At 44.7% G+C, this 13157-nt stretch overlaps 1 protein-coding gene across 1 annotated transcript; it reads left to right on the top strand.

Moving 5' to 3' along the window:
* The first annotated feature begins 3436 nt into the window (after positions 1–3436).
* On the top strand, positions 3437–12911 carry Acsf2 (Acyl-CoA synthetase family member 2). The gene is made up of 9 exons (XM_076440449.1): positions 3437–3806; positions 3875–4012; positions 4870–5269; positions 7212–7395; positions 8807–9013; positions 9109–9243; positions 11028–11141; positions 11324–11560; positions 11631–12911. The coding sequence occupies exons 1-9, from the start codon at positions 3746–3748 to the stop codon at positions 11949–11951; spliced, it is 1797 nt and encodes a 598-aa protein (XP_076296564.1). The 5' UTR covers positions 3437–3745; the 3' UTR covers positions 11952–12911.
* The last annotated feature ends 246 nt before the right edge of the window (positions 12912–13157 follow it).

Raw genomic sequence — 13157 nt, 5'->3', positions numbered from 1 at the left:
GCTACCGACCTCAACGAACAACCACGGTTTTTCTCTCGTTCACAAACCTCCACGGAATTTTACACCATCGGTGTCCTAAGCCCGTTGTTCTAAACGGGACACACCGTAGGTCTGGCCCCCTCCGAAGTTGAGAAAATGCGCTCTGCTGATCGGTGCCGAAGCACCGGAGCTGCTAGCAGCCTAACCGGGAATGCTACCCTAACAGGGTGGGGAGCGGCAAAAGGTGGTACGGTGGTGGCATGGTCGACGTCGACACGCGACTTCCGGCGCGGCCGGCAAGGCACGCCATCCACCTATCTCGGCCCGACGGTTTTAGACTTTAACCGCTGCCCTCTCCTCCGTCGACGCGATTTACCACCTTTATCACCCTGCCACCGAACCACCCCCTTCGGCCTCCCTTATGCAAGGTTTTTTGTCTGACGCTGCGTACGAGCCCCCTCGATCGGGCTCTCCCGGATGATCGACGTGGGGTTGCTGCTTCAACCGAGGCGGTTTTCTCGGACTCGATGTTCTGATAATCGGAGTTAATGTATGTAAGGGTTTATATAATTTCTATGTATATAATTGCCAGGTCCTCTGTCCTCTGTAACTGTAAGAAATCTCGAAACACAGAAGGCGTGGAAAGCTGAAATTTGGTACACAGGTAGCAGAAAAGGGTGCACGAATATGTTTTTATCTCGGAAATCCTTCAGGATCAAGTTAGACCGGCTAGTTCGCTAGAGAATAAGTATACAAAAATTTATTACGATTGCAATTGGTAGGAATTATACAAAATTTTAAAAAATGATGTTTTGTCAACTTTTTTAAAATTTTGTATAATTCCTACCAATTGCAATCGTAATAAATTTTTGTTTACTTATTCTCTAGCGAACTAGCCGGTATAACATCTTAAAAAAATTCAAGTCCTTTGGTTCAATTTCTAAAAAGTTATGTGATTTTTAAGGGTGTCAACTTATTATTGCCGCCGACTGTATAATAATAGTAATATAGTATAGGGCAGGGGTTCTTAAACTTATGTAGTCCAAGGCCCCCCTCGTGAACAACATTTTTTCGGGCCCAATCCCAATCCTAGGCACTTTACGTCGTTGTTGAGACTTAATTTCTGGCTCAATAATCTCATAGGCACTACGTTATAATAAATATTAGTAAAAACGTATTTGCAGTTGAATAAAAATAGTTAAATTTTTACTAATTATTGTTTAGTTATAAGGCTGAAGATTGTTCTATCTCGAAGACTAGCTTCTTATCGAGAACGAAATTTATGAAATGACGTCAGTGTTCGATCTTTAACCCAATTGACGTGCAGAGATAGTGCACGCGCAATTTGCTATGCACGTGTCCTGTATATCTAAATATGCAAGTGTACATATTGTTACTATTATTTACTTGTCATCCATTGTCACGTTAATAGTGATAATGACTTCGAGATAATGACTTAATGACTATGCTTTCCGCAGCTGTATTCATCCGATCAGCTGATAACGGGACGCTTGTTAAAGCCTACAGCAAACATTATCAATGTTACGTAGCGAGGTAATGGAACTTTTGTTTTGTATCATTGTTATTCTTCTAATGACGACTTGATGCGACTCCCAGTAATTGAATTATCACAACGGTACTCGTGGGAGTGAAATTATGGCTTCGAGAGCTCCCATAAAAAGGCACTAGCAGATTCATTATCTCGGGGAGCGAGCGCTAGACGTCATGAACACCATGTAAATGGCGGGAATAACCGTAACTCTTCCAGGACGGTGTACCTTTCCGGGGAAATGTACGAGTCTAAAAACAGTGGGAAGAATGAGACCAAGATCGACGCTCTGGAATCACGCTGAAACGTTGTCGAAAACATTCGAAAGAAATCACAGACGAATTTGTTCGGGCGTTCGGGACAAGCGTAAACATAATATATGCAGATTATAAATATCACATACAGTGACCGATATCTTTTATCAGCGTCTGGCCAAGTCATTCAGTTGACCATAATATTTTTGTAACGATATAATTATGTAATCTTGTAGGTAATTATTTCGCAAATTAGGCGGCCTCACAGAAAAATTTACTACATGAAATGTTCGATGTTAAAGCAAGTACCTATCTCAAATTTTGATTCGGACGTCCATTTTTACTTGCAATAATTTTTATTTCAATCAGTGTTATATTCTTTTCTTAATTAATTAATTAAAATTAATTAACGTGCTTAATACGTGCTTAATACTGTTGTACTCCGTTAATTTGTATTTTATTCGTAAGATACAACGGAACTTAATCGTTAACACGTTGACAATATACAGGGTGTCTCAGCTGAAGGAGGCCACCTAAATATCTCCTTTATTATCAATGGCACAAAAAAATATTTATGCCATAATTTAAATGGTACCGAAGGAGAAATATCATAGAAGAACTATTTTTTTTGCCCGGTTATTTTTTCTTATTTTTTTTTTTATTACTAAACTAATTCTTCTAGCCTTGCAGAGAAATTGAAGTCGTTTGGTCCATTGATAAAAAAGTTATTCTGATTTAAAGTGTGTTGAATCAGTTATGCTCCTTACTGTATACAAGGTGTCCCAAAATTCCTTCAACAGCCGGAAATGGGAGGTTCCTGAGATCATTTGAAGCAATATTTTTGCAAAAATGTTATACGCGGCTTTGTTTAGGTGTTATTAACGAAAAACACGGACCAATCACAGCGCGACCTAGACGCGAGTTGCCACAGTCGGCCAATAGACAGTTGGCGCGTCATGACTACTGTGCCAACTCGCGTCTAGGTCACGCTCTGAATGGTCCGTGTTTTTCGTTAATAACTCCTAAACAAAGCCGAGGATAACATTTTTGCAAAGAAAAATATCACTTCAAATGATCTCAGGAACCTCCCATTTCCGGCTGTTGAAGGAATTTTGGGACACCCTGTATAGGTTCTAGCCTGAATGGTGGGGGTTTAGTAATTGTAAGGGCTAGGATGAGATAAAGTCAGAGTTTTCAATATGACGTGGCCAGTCAAAGGTTCGAATATGATGCGGCAAGGACAGAGGTCGAGGATATGGTAGAGTTTGAGGATGAGTCAAGGATGAAATCATGAGTTTGTATAGTAAAAACAGGAAGCCGGGTATCTATGTAGAATGTAGAATGAAATAACGTTGGTATAGAACAATACGTGTTGACTAAAAAATTAGAACGGTGCTCGCTGTTATTAATAAGCCTTGATCGGTTATTTCATATGCAACAGCCTGCTAACATGCGACAAGGAAAACTTCTGAATTAATTCCACGATCCATAGAAGCGACTCATCGCGGGCACACTAGCAAAATTGCGGACAGGCCCTGTCCGTCGGGTAAACAAAGAGATACGTGTCAGTAAGAGAAAAAAATGTAAAGATATCGGAGGATCGATTACCGATTATGGTATCTTATATGCACATGGTAGGGGAATACTAGCGCAACGGTAATGAAAAGTCACTCGCCTTGGTGATTTCGCAGCGGCGCTATTGCGTCTCTGAACGTTCATCTGCGATTGCCTAACCGATATGTGTTCGTTGTTAGCGTAGTTAGCCGATTGATGATCTGACACTTAGTAGAGTGAAGTCGCGTGTCGTCGCCGACTGATGACCGACGGAGTCGGAATAACAAACCGCTTGTAAATAGTGTCGCGTTTTCGTCGCTCTTGACGTTGTGATTCGGGGCATGCCCCAGTTGTGATCTAGGGACATCGACAGGTAGATCTCGCGATCAGTCGACATAAATCGCAAGTAATGCTGCGGAAATTCGCAATCAAGACGCTGGCCGCATCCAACGGCGGGCAAGTTGTTCGCGGTGAGTTTCTCGACCCGGGCTGGCACGGGCCGAAGTTATGCGAAACGCTTATCTAACTTTTTATCTAGATCACGGTCGGGCCTGGAAATTGCGACACGTTTCCGTGCGACAAGAACGATTTAATCACGGAACCCGGACGAATTTGGCGCACATCGCGCACGGCGGAACCGTGCCGCTTCAGGACACCACCACTGGACAATTGATCGGTATGTTGGCAGATTTTTTAAAATTATTTAGTATTGTTTTCACCTGTCCTTGACGTTGAACCTACCGCTGAAGGTTAAACGATCTCAGATTTTTTGTTTTATTGTTAAAATTATGAACTTCCGCTGGAAATGATGAATTTCTTTAGTCAGAAAGTGCACACGATTTAAATAAATTCTTGCCATTTTTGTAAAACAGTCTAATCGCTGTTAGTGCTTGGTGTGTTTAGTAGTTTCTCCAACAAACTCTAGATGAGGCAACTCGAATTTGTGCAGACTGAGGGTATTATGCGTTCGTTGGTATCGTGGCCAGAGAGTTAGGGATATTTATTCTCGGTTTATTTCTGCGAGATCCACGTTGTGGACTTGGTTGTAACCGTGACACCAATGGCGGCAATGTGTGCACAACTTCGAGCTACCAGCTGTAATCTGAGGTTTGTTTATTGGAGGAGCTAGCAGAAGGTTCGATACGCTATTATCTGTCATCGCTGAAGCGCAAACACGATTTAACATATTGTCAGATTATTTTCCATGTGCTAGACCTGTTAAGGAAGAAAATCAAGTTTTTGCAATCGAGGTAGACAATTTTTATGCACGAAGATCCACAGTCTGATCATCACTCTGTCAACAATTTTAATAACTGAGAGACAATATAAAAGCGTCATTCAATTCTTCTAATTGTTGTCGTGAATGCGTAAAATCATATGAAACATTATTTTCTAGAATTGGAGCAATACACTGTAAACTAAAAATTGTTGTTCCATTTCTTGCTCTATCAATTTCAATGAATAGACATTCTTTAATTCTTCTAATCTGTCCACTGCTTTAAAAGCACAAATTAACACATTATCTTCAAACAGGTACAGCAGCAGAGAGATGGCCAGACCAGGAGTGCCTAATCTCGGTGGACCAGAATGTTCGCCTAACATTCTCAGAGCTGTTGCGCCGAGCAGACCATCTGGCAGCAGGTTTGAAGAAGCTAGGCCTGAAAAGCGGTGACCGTTTGGGCCTCTGGGGTCCGAACCAAGCGGAATGGTTGATATCCTTCGCGGCAGCTGCGAGGGCCGGGTTGATTCTGGTAGCTATCAACCCCGCGTATCAACAGGGAGAAATTTCGTACTGCTTGCAGAAGGTAGAGGCCAGCGCGGTGATCGCTCCGAAGAGCTTCAAGACTCAGGACTACCCAGCCATGCTACTTAAGGCAAAACAGGACTGCCCTAGTTTGAAGCACATCATTATCCATTCGGAGGATCACGTGACGTAAGGAAGCGTTCGATCAACGTCCCGACGGTCGGTGGATCGCGGTCTCCTAGAAACAAATCAATTCGGACTTGCTCGCGGCGTTATCTCTCGCGAATGATAGAGCCGAGACCTCTTGGAATTTCGTCTAATTTAAGCGAGGGGACGGGACACCGTTCGCGATAACTCTTGGTATCCGGCTAGGGCGGGTCGATAGCGGGACAGGAGACGGCGACGAAGCCACACGTAAATCCTTCGTCCTTAGGAAATGCGGTCGTATCGGACGCCCGGCGTCGTCCGAGGGCCGAACCTCCGGCTCGAAACTCGTACGTTGTCCAACGAGTCGAGTCGGCAGAGGCAAACAAGTGTGTTAGGCGTGCGAATAAAGTCAGCGCCCTTTTTACTGGTATTTATTAGATTCACAATCCGGTTTTAACAGTAACGTTAGAGAACCGTTAAACTAAAATCTATCGGGCGAGGTAGACGCCGTTATGTTCAACGTGTTCTGTCGATTGCATTATTGTGAAAATAGAATTTTTTGTAAAGTAAGTTCACGCTGAAGCAAAAGAGAACACATAGCTTTCAGATGAATTCGTCGCCGTTTCTATGTGCGGACCGTGCGAGGTCAAAACTGCGGCTTTAATGTATTCGCATGGTCGCTGATTCGCGCGAAGTCCCGTGAGTCATGAATATCGCGTGAGAGAGCTGAACAGAGTCCGCGATCGACGCGTAAATCGCGTATTCGACATCGATGAAAGCGGGTTAAACGCCGGGTCGTAGCGATCCGGCTCGCTGTCGCGGACCCGTGAGCGGCCGGACGCTCGTGCCACGCGATTCAAGATGATTGGGCACTTGTAAACATGTAATTGCTGGCGTCTGGAGCATGCGACGTCGTCAAAACGCGCCGCGATTTGTTCTAGCAACGCCTTAATCGGTCCGGGCACGGGCCTTCGCGCAAATACGAGCGACGCCATTGTCCCTTCGCGTTTGAGAAATGGTAGATAATGTTACGGAGCTTCTCTAGGTAATTAGTTGGCCGTCTGAATGCGCTATTGAGCTTAAGAGACAAATTTTTTACTTTGATGCAATTTTTATCAGTTGGTTTGAATGAGCTGCAAAACTTAAACAACACTTTTAGTTTAATGATAGCAGACGAAATTAGACGGTTGCAACATGGTAATTCATTCACAATTCCTGGCGAGTCAGAAGCATTCATTGCTAATAATGAGTGTGTTATCAGTGTTTGTTTCAGCATCATTTTGCATAGTACACCGAATATTAGTCTTTGTATGTATAATATACAGTTTTTATCGCCCACTTACCGACGAGGACGCATAATTGGCATAAAAAGTGCATAGTAAAAAGAGGCGCAATCAGCAATTAGGATAAAGACAATTCCATTTTTAACATCAAAGGTCGACTCTTACGAGATAGGGACAGAAATATTATTGTAAAAAAGCTGTAAACTTTCCGTTACATAATTTTGATCACCGTGACAGTGTTCTTTAAGATTAGCGAAAGCTAATCTCGATCCATGTTTCTCGGGTTTAGCGTGTTATCAGTCGATCATCGAACAGTGTACGTATCACTGTCGGGAGCAAATCATCGCGAGTGCAATTTGGTAAAAACGTGGTCTCGCGAGTCCGTCTTCGAGGCTTGCGATCCTCGCGGTCGATTGATCGTCCGCGCGTTCTCGCCCATCCGGCCAATCTATTTCCACCGGGGACTCGTAATTTCTCGAACTTTTGCCCGATCATCGGGGGCCGATTTGATTAATAATCGCTGGCCCGCGAACGGAATCACCGTGACGCGCAATTAGGTTAATGGCTGTGCGCCTGGTTCGTGGCCTGCTCTTTCCGCCTTCGCCGCGCGCCTTGGTTTCGTTTTCAACCGTCGAGCAAACGCGGCGAACGATCCACTCGGCGATCGATTCGCAACCCTGACGGTTCACGAATCTTTGCAGGGGCACCCGCCGACTCCGCGACGTCGACAACCTGCCCTCGAGGATCGAGGTCGAGGCGATCGCCGCTGAGCAGGACGCGATCTCCTGCTACAACGGCAGCAACATTCAATTCACCTCGGGGACCACCGGAAAACCGAAAGCCGCTCTGCTGTGCCACAGGGCTCTCGTCAACAACTCGCGACAGGTAATGCTCGTTATTCATTATTGTTATTAATTATGTTATGAAGATGTACAGTCAATTAAGGATTTATTACTGTTACAGGCTGCAACACTGTTAAATCTGCAGTTGCAATTTTTTCTGTCCACGTAGACAAAGTTCTTCAACCCTTATCCATCGTCACACATCCCTTATTTAATTCTTGTGCACTGGTTGCACCGATCTGATCCAAAAGCAGAGCTGTATATTTGCTGGGAATTTTTCTTGCAAAAGTAGAGTCAACTGAGGGTGCATTTACATTTTCTAAAGGGTGCAGCACTGTTAATTCTGCAGTTGCAATTTTTTCTGTCGACGTAGACAAAGTTCTTCAACCCTTATACATCTTCACACACCCCTTATTTAATTCTTGTGCACTGGTTGCACCGATCTGATCCAAAAGCAGAGCTGTATGTTCACTAGGAATTTGTCTTGCAAAAGTAGTCAATTGAGGGTGCATTTACATTTTCTAAAGGGTGCAGCACTGTTAAATCTGCAGTTGCAATTCTTTCTGTCAGAATGTTTCTTTGAGAAGTCCATTTGTCAGAGTTGGGCAAGAATGTTATTTAAATAAAAATTTCGAATAAAGTGGGTCTAAAACCCACTTGGAAAAACTCTGCCATTTGTGGAGAGTGTTTCATTATGCTTCTCCAACCCTCGTACACCCTTCCACATCATTTAATACAAGTGTTCCTTGATCTCCGTGCACCGGTAAGCTCAATTTGGAATTTTCCTTGCAAATCGTACAAAAACGTGATCTTCGAAGCTATGATTCATTGGTATGCACCAGTAGCTCGTCTTCCCATCACGCAAGGGAAACTAAAGGGCGCAGTAACTATATATATATATATACACACGGTCGTAGAACAAATGTAATTGGTTTTAGTACCTCGTTCGCCGATTCACCTGCTCGTTCCAGCAATTACAATGAAGTGTGTGTATCTAGGGGCAATCCAGCCCCGCAATCTACGTCAATCATCCGATACAATGATTCGAGCAGGGTAAAATTTCATTTGTGAACGTGGAACTTTCATTCAAATGAACTTTTCACCGGTCGGACGGGAATGGTCCTCTCGAATAATTATTCCTGGGAAAACGTTCTTCAGTTATTAGACTTTGCTCTAGATCGGAAATCCACCGAGAATGCCTGCATGCACAGTCGTTGTACTAATCAATTTGGTTTACGATCGAGCACGTGCTCAATTATTGTAAAATATATAACAATAAGTGTGCAGGACTGAAGAATAGAGTTGCCAGATTATTTGTGGTTGATTACCCTCACTCTGTCTTCCCCTTCTACGGCCACTTAACGCGGCAGAGAGGGGGTAACTCTTTTTCCCTGACTTGGCGACTCTGCTGAAGATCTGCACGACTCTACCGTATTAATTGGGTTGGTGATTAGGTTCTAGAGCGATCGGAGGTCCACCAGGGTTTGAAGGTCTGCATGAACGTCCCCTTCTTCCACGCGTTCGGCATAACGAAGACCTTAGTGATGCTTCATGCCGGGACGACGATCGTGCTCGAGTCGCCTTCGTTCAACCCGGTCAAGTCGATCGAGGTGATGGTGAAGGAGAAATGCGAGATCGCTTATGGGACACCGACGATGTGGGTAAGAAAAGCAACGGCTCCGCGTCGCCTTTACGAGCCGGCAATAAAATTCTCGTTGGCCCTGTTCAAATAAGACGCGCAAACCGTTTGCGTTAGATCAATCTTCTCGCCGCCCATCAACGGCTTCAGCCTCCGCCAATAAGGCTGGTCTGCGGGGTCACCGGAGGCTCCCCTGCCTCTCCAGAACTGTTCAAGAGGATACGAGAGTGTTTCCGCTTCGACAAGATGAAGGTGAGCGACCGGGCTACAAGAATCATCCCGAGAAAACCCTCCGTGACATTTACTTTCCGGCGAATACGCCGTTTAATGTTCTCCCATCGCCTTTCGTCCCGCACACTGTCAATTGATAGCGAACTACCGTGGAAGTGGAGCACGGAAGGCAGACCGTCGCTATCTTGTCTTTGGTGTTAGATACCCGCATCTTATCGGCTGCAAATACCCCCGGGATTTTCTAGTGCTTAAATAGTGGGCTAGGTCGTTTAGATAGCGCGTGCAATTTCCTTTTCCTTATTGTTGTCCCACTTCGATAATTTACCGGCGATTCTTTCATGATTTTTGACGTCTCCATAGCCCAGAGTCTTTTAATGGATCTTTCAGTAGTCTTATTATTATTGAGACGTGCTTATTGCGTGGTCGACTCAAGTGTCAATTTGAGTTTACGCTGTGTTCGATTCTAAATGATGCCACTCTTTGAGACCTTTAGAAAACTATGAAAAAATAACCGGACAGAAAAAGGTTTCTTGTGTCATCAACCATAATTATCCAGTATTTGCAGTGAAGCTTCCTAGCTTTTACAGCCACCCCTCCGAAATGCAGGGAATAAAAGAGGGTACAACTTGAAGATTGCAATCCTAGTTTACCAAAAAATCTTTAAAAAACTCCGCTGGTCTTGTTAGACCCTGTTCTCTCTTTGTGGAGCCTGGACGATCGATTCCCGAACTTTTAAAAGTCCGTTCGCGCAGCCTAAACTCACAGGCGCCGGTAAAGACAGGTGAATTGGGCTACCGGAAACTTCTCGGGCAGAGTCAATATACGATCGCCGTTATCACGCTACCGTTCGTCGAACCTAAGAAAGTTGATTCCGTTTCTGGAGAACACTAATAATAGTGTGTGTGGGCCACTATCCATAATTGTCGAAATATCTTCGGATGGTAGGCGACGGCGGCGGGTATCGTCCAAGGGTCGTCGACACGAGGCGGGTCGCGGGTTCCGATTCGGGCCTGTATAACGCGTCGCGTACGGCCGTTATCTATGCACATATCTCCCGCGCCGAGCAACTCCTCGGTTCGTTCGTATGCATAAATACGATTCCGCGAGGAGAAATATCGTTCCTCGCGTCCCGCGATCAATAACGTTCCCTTTCGCGAAATCGGCTCCCGAGGTTGTTCCCGGCGTTTATTACGTTCCATCGGTCTGCCCTCTCCCTCGCTCACGGTTCGTATGCACCCCCTTATGGCCTCTTCCCATCCTGAAAACTCCTCGAGGAAACCTCCAACTTCGCGAGCCTCCGATCTTCCCTGCGAAAATAAAAAGATCCCCTCGCAATGAATTTATTCAGCAACCCGTGTGTTAATTCAACTTTATTATTTAAGTGCACGTCCTCGCGTAAACGTCACGATTTATGAACTAATGAAACACATGGAATTGAGGTCTGCAATCCCGCGGCATAGATGTGGGATTTATTCGCGAAATAGGTTTCGCATCACCTTTTTTTTTTAAAGTTTGAGTTAGGAAAAATTAATTTACGCACTATAACATCCCTCCTGAAGATGACGTTCGGGGGGAAAGTGTAATACCCACTAAGAAAACCTCAAGGACTCAAAATTGAGACCTGATCCACCTCCCCTGGACCAAAGAATGGTGATACTTCAGTGCTCACATAGCTTTGGATCTCTCCCACGCCTGTTCTTATAAGGTTTCTTATAACGTATTATAAGATTTCGCATCATCTGTTTAAGAAGTGTGGGACTAAAAAATAACGTAATGTAACTAAAAATCATGTTTTGATTTGGCAGACGATCTACGGTCAAACGGAGGCAACAGCAGTGGTCTGTCAGTCGTTGCCAGGCGAATCACCAGAATTGACAGAGACGACGATTGGCCACATATCCTGTCACCTAGAACTCAAGGTGAGAAGCTAGGTATGACGTCCAGATGTCTCATCTACATCTAGCGGATTTTTAAGCAAATATCGTCTAATTGCAAGATACAGAAAGACATTCAAATCATTTAAATGCAAGAAGATCCGCGGCGTACTAATTATAATACACCTAGAAGCTAGATCCTTCGTCTAATCTTCCACTTTCCCAAGGTGACGGACCCTCAGGGTGAAACAGTCCCCTTCGGCACCGTAGGCGAGCTGATGGTCCGCGGCTACTCTCAGATGTTGAAGTACTGGGCCGACGAGGAGAACACGAAGAAGACCTTCACGGAGGACGGTTGGCTCAAGACAGGCGACCAATTCATCCTACGTTCGGACGGCTACGGCCACATAATCGGCCGGTTGAAGGACATGGTGATTCGAGGCGGGGAGAACATTTTCCCGAAGGTAAGGGTACACGGTACCGTGACTTGGCACAGTATTCGTTCCCGCTTATCCCGGTGAATCGCGTTTCCAGGAGGTCGAGGACTTCTTGATGACGCATCCGCTGGTGGTGGAGGCGCAGGTCTTCGGCGTCCACGACGACGTCTACGGCGAGGAGATGTGCGCGTGCGTGCGTGTTCGGGAAGGTGCGACAATCACCAGCGAGCAGCTCAGGAAATTCGGCATGGGCAAGATCTCGCACTTCAAGATTCCACGGTACGTTGAGGTCGTCGACGAGTTCCCGAAGACCACCAGCGGCAAGGTGCAGAAGTTCAAGTTGAAGGAGGAGATGGAGAGGAAAGGTGTCGTACCGGTCACTCCGGCAAGCAGTCTCACGCAGGCTGCCCGTAGTTAACCCCTCGCAAAGGTTCCGCTACGTTTAGCACGAAACAGCGCTTAATTTTTAGCAGAATTTTCTCACGATTGGATCAGAGATGGATTCTCTGCATCTCTGGTACCGAACAAGGCTTGGCACCGAACTGTGGAAGTCGATCATTTTGTACATAATTGTCTAGTTAACATATTATTCTTATCAGAAGCTTATTGGCATGGTCAATGGCTACATCGCGTCAAAATGGGACTTGAAGATCTCTTTTTAAAATTAATCTCGGAACACAGGATTCGATAAAATCATGTGAAACACTCGCTCGAATGAGTTGTTTATGAGCATGAGAGGATTGAAACAGTGTATGCATGCTCACTAATACTTAGACTACGAATTTTATATATTTATAACAACGAGTACGTGGAAGACTCGATTTTTAAAAAGTATGAATACATCGTTTTATTATAATTGCTGAAGAAGGATTGTAGTTTCTATTTGGTACAAGTCCTCGACTAGAGGTGTCAAGGAGAGTATTCCTGTAATTCGCAGACATCGATTTTAAACACCCTCGCGTCTGAATCCCGAGGAAACGAGCCCCTCTGAAAGTACAAATGCTCTCCGAGGAAAGACTTTAAGTGGATTTATGTTATCCGGTTTCTCCCGACTGTTTAGATAGGGGATAGTCCAGAGATAACGGGATCGTAATTTCTCTTTATCGAAAGTGTTATCGCTGGAAAGGTCAGGGTGACCACGGGGTTCTCGGAGCCACGTGCTTCGCGGCAGATTGCGCCACGTGTCTGTGCATCGGAGCACGTGGCGACGTAGAGAACTGCTTTACCACGGACGGTACAATCCCTCATCAACAATATTTTTACAATGACAAATTACTAATTTGTTCCTCGACAATATTTCGCGGATTTTTATGCATTTCTGAAGAAATTAGCTGAAGAATATAAGGCAGTAAAGGATTAGAAACATCCAAGAACATAATTTTTGATGTATGTATCTCTTTTATTGAATCCCTGCTATCCACAATCGATAGAGAACATTTTTATTTAATTCTAACTACATGCACGATTACAAATTCGTAATTTCTAGTTCCTTGACAGGAGGAAAGCGTGAAGTTCCAAAAGTGTAGAACGAAACCCGAGGGATCTTTTGTTTCCTGAGCAGCACGCGTTGATGCTGAACATTGCCGAAGCCTTTGGCAGGTAAACGAGCAAAGCGTCGATCGTT

Source organism: Lasioglossum baleicum, chromosome 16 (assembly GCF_051020765.1).
Source record: "Lasioglossum baleicum chromosome 16, iyLasBale1, whole genome shotgun sequence".
In the NCBI taxonomy this organism is placed as follows: Eukaryota; Metazoa; Arthropoda; class Insecta; order Hymenoptera; family Halictidae; genus Lasioglossum; species Lasioglossum baleicum.
This window is presented reverse-complemented; position numbering and strand designations above follow the sequence as displayed.

Bases quoted from the DNA above. Each gene is read 5' to 3' on its own strand.
- Acsf2 (XM_076440449.1), top strand. From the start codon at position 3,746: ATGCTGCGGAAATTCGCAATCAAGACGCTGGCCGCATCCAACGGCGGG. The intron at 11,142-11,323 runs GTGAGAAGCTAG...CACTTTCCCAAG, and splicing joins CCTGTCACCTAGAACTCAAG to GTGACGGACCCTCAGGGTGA. The intron at 11,561-11,630 runs GTAAGGGTACAC...TCGCGTTTCCAG, and splicing joins GGGAGAACATTTTCCCGAAG to GAGGTCGAGGACTTCTTGAT.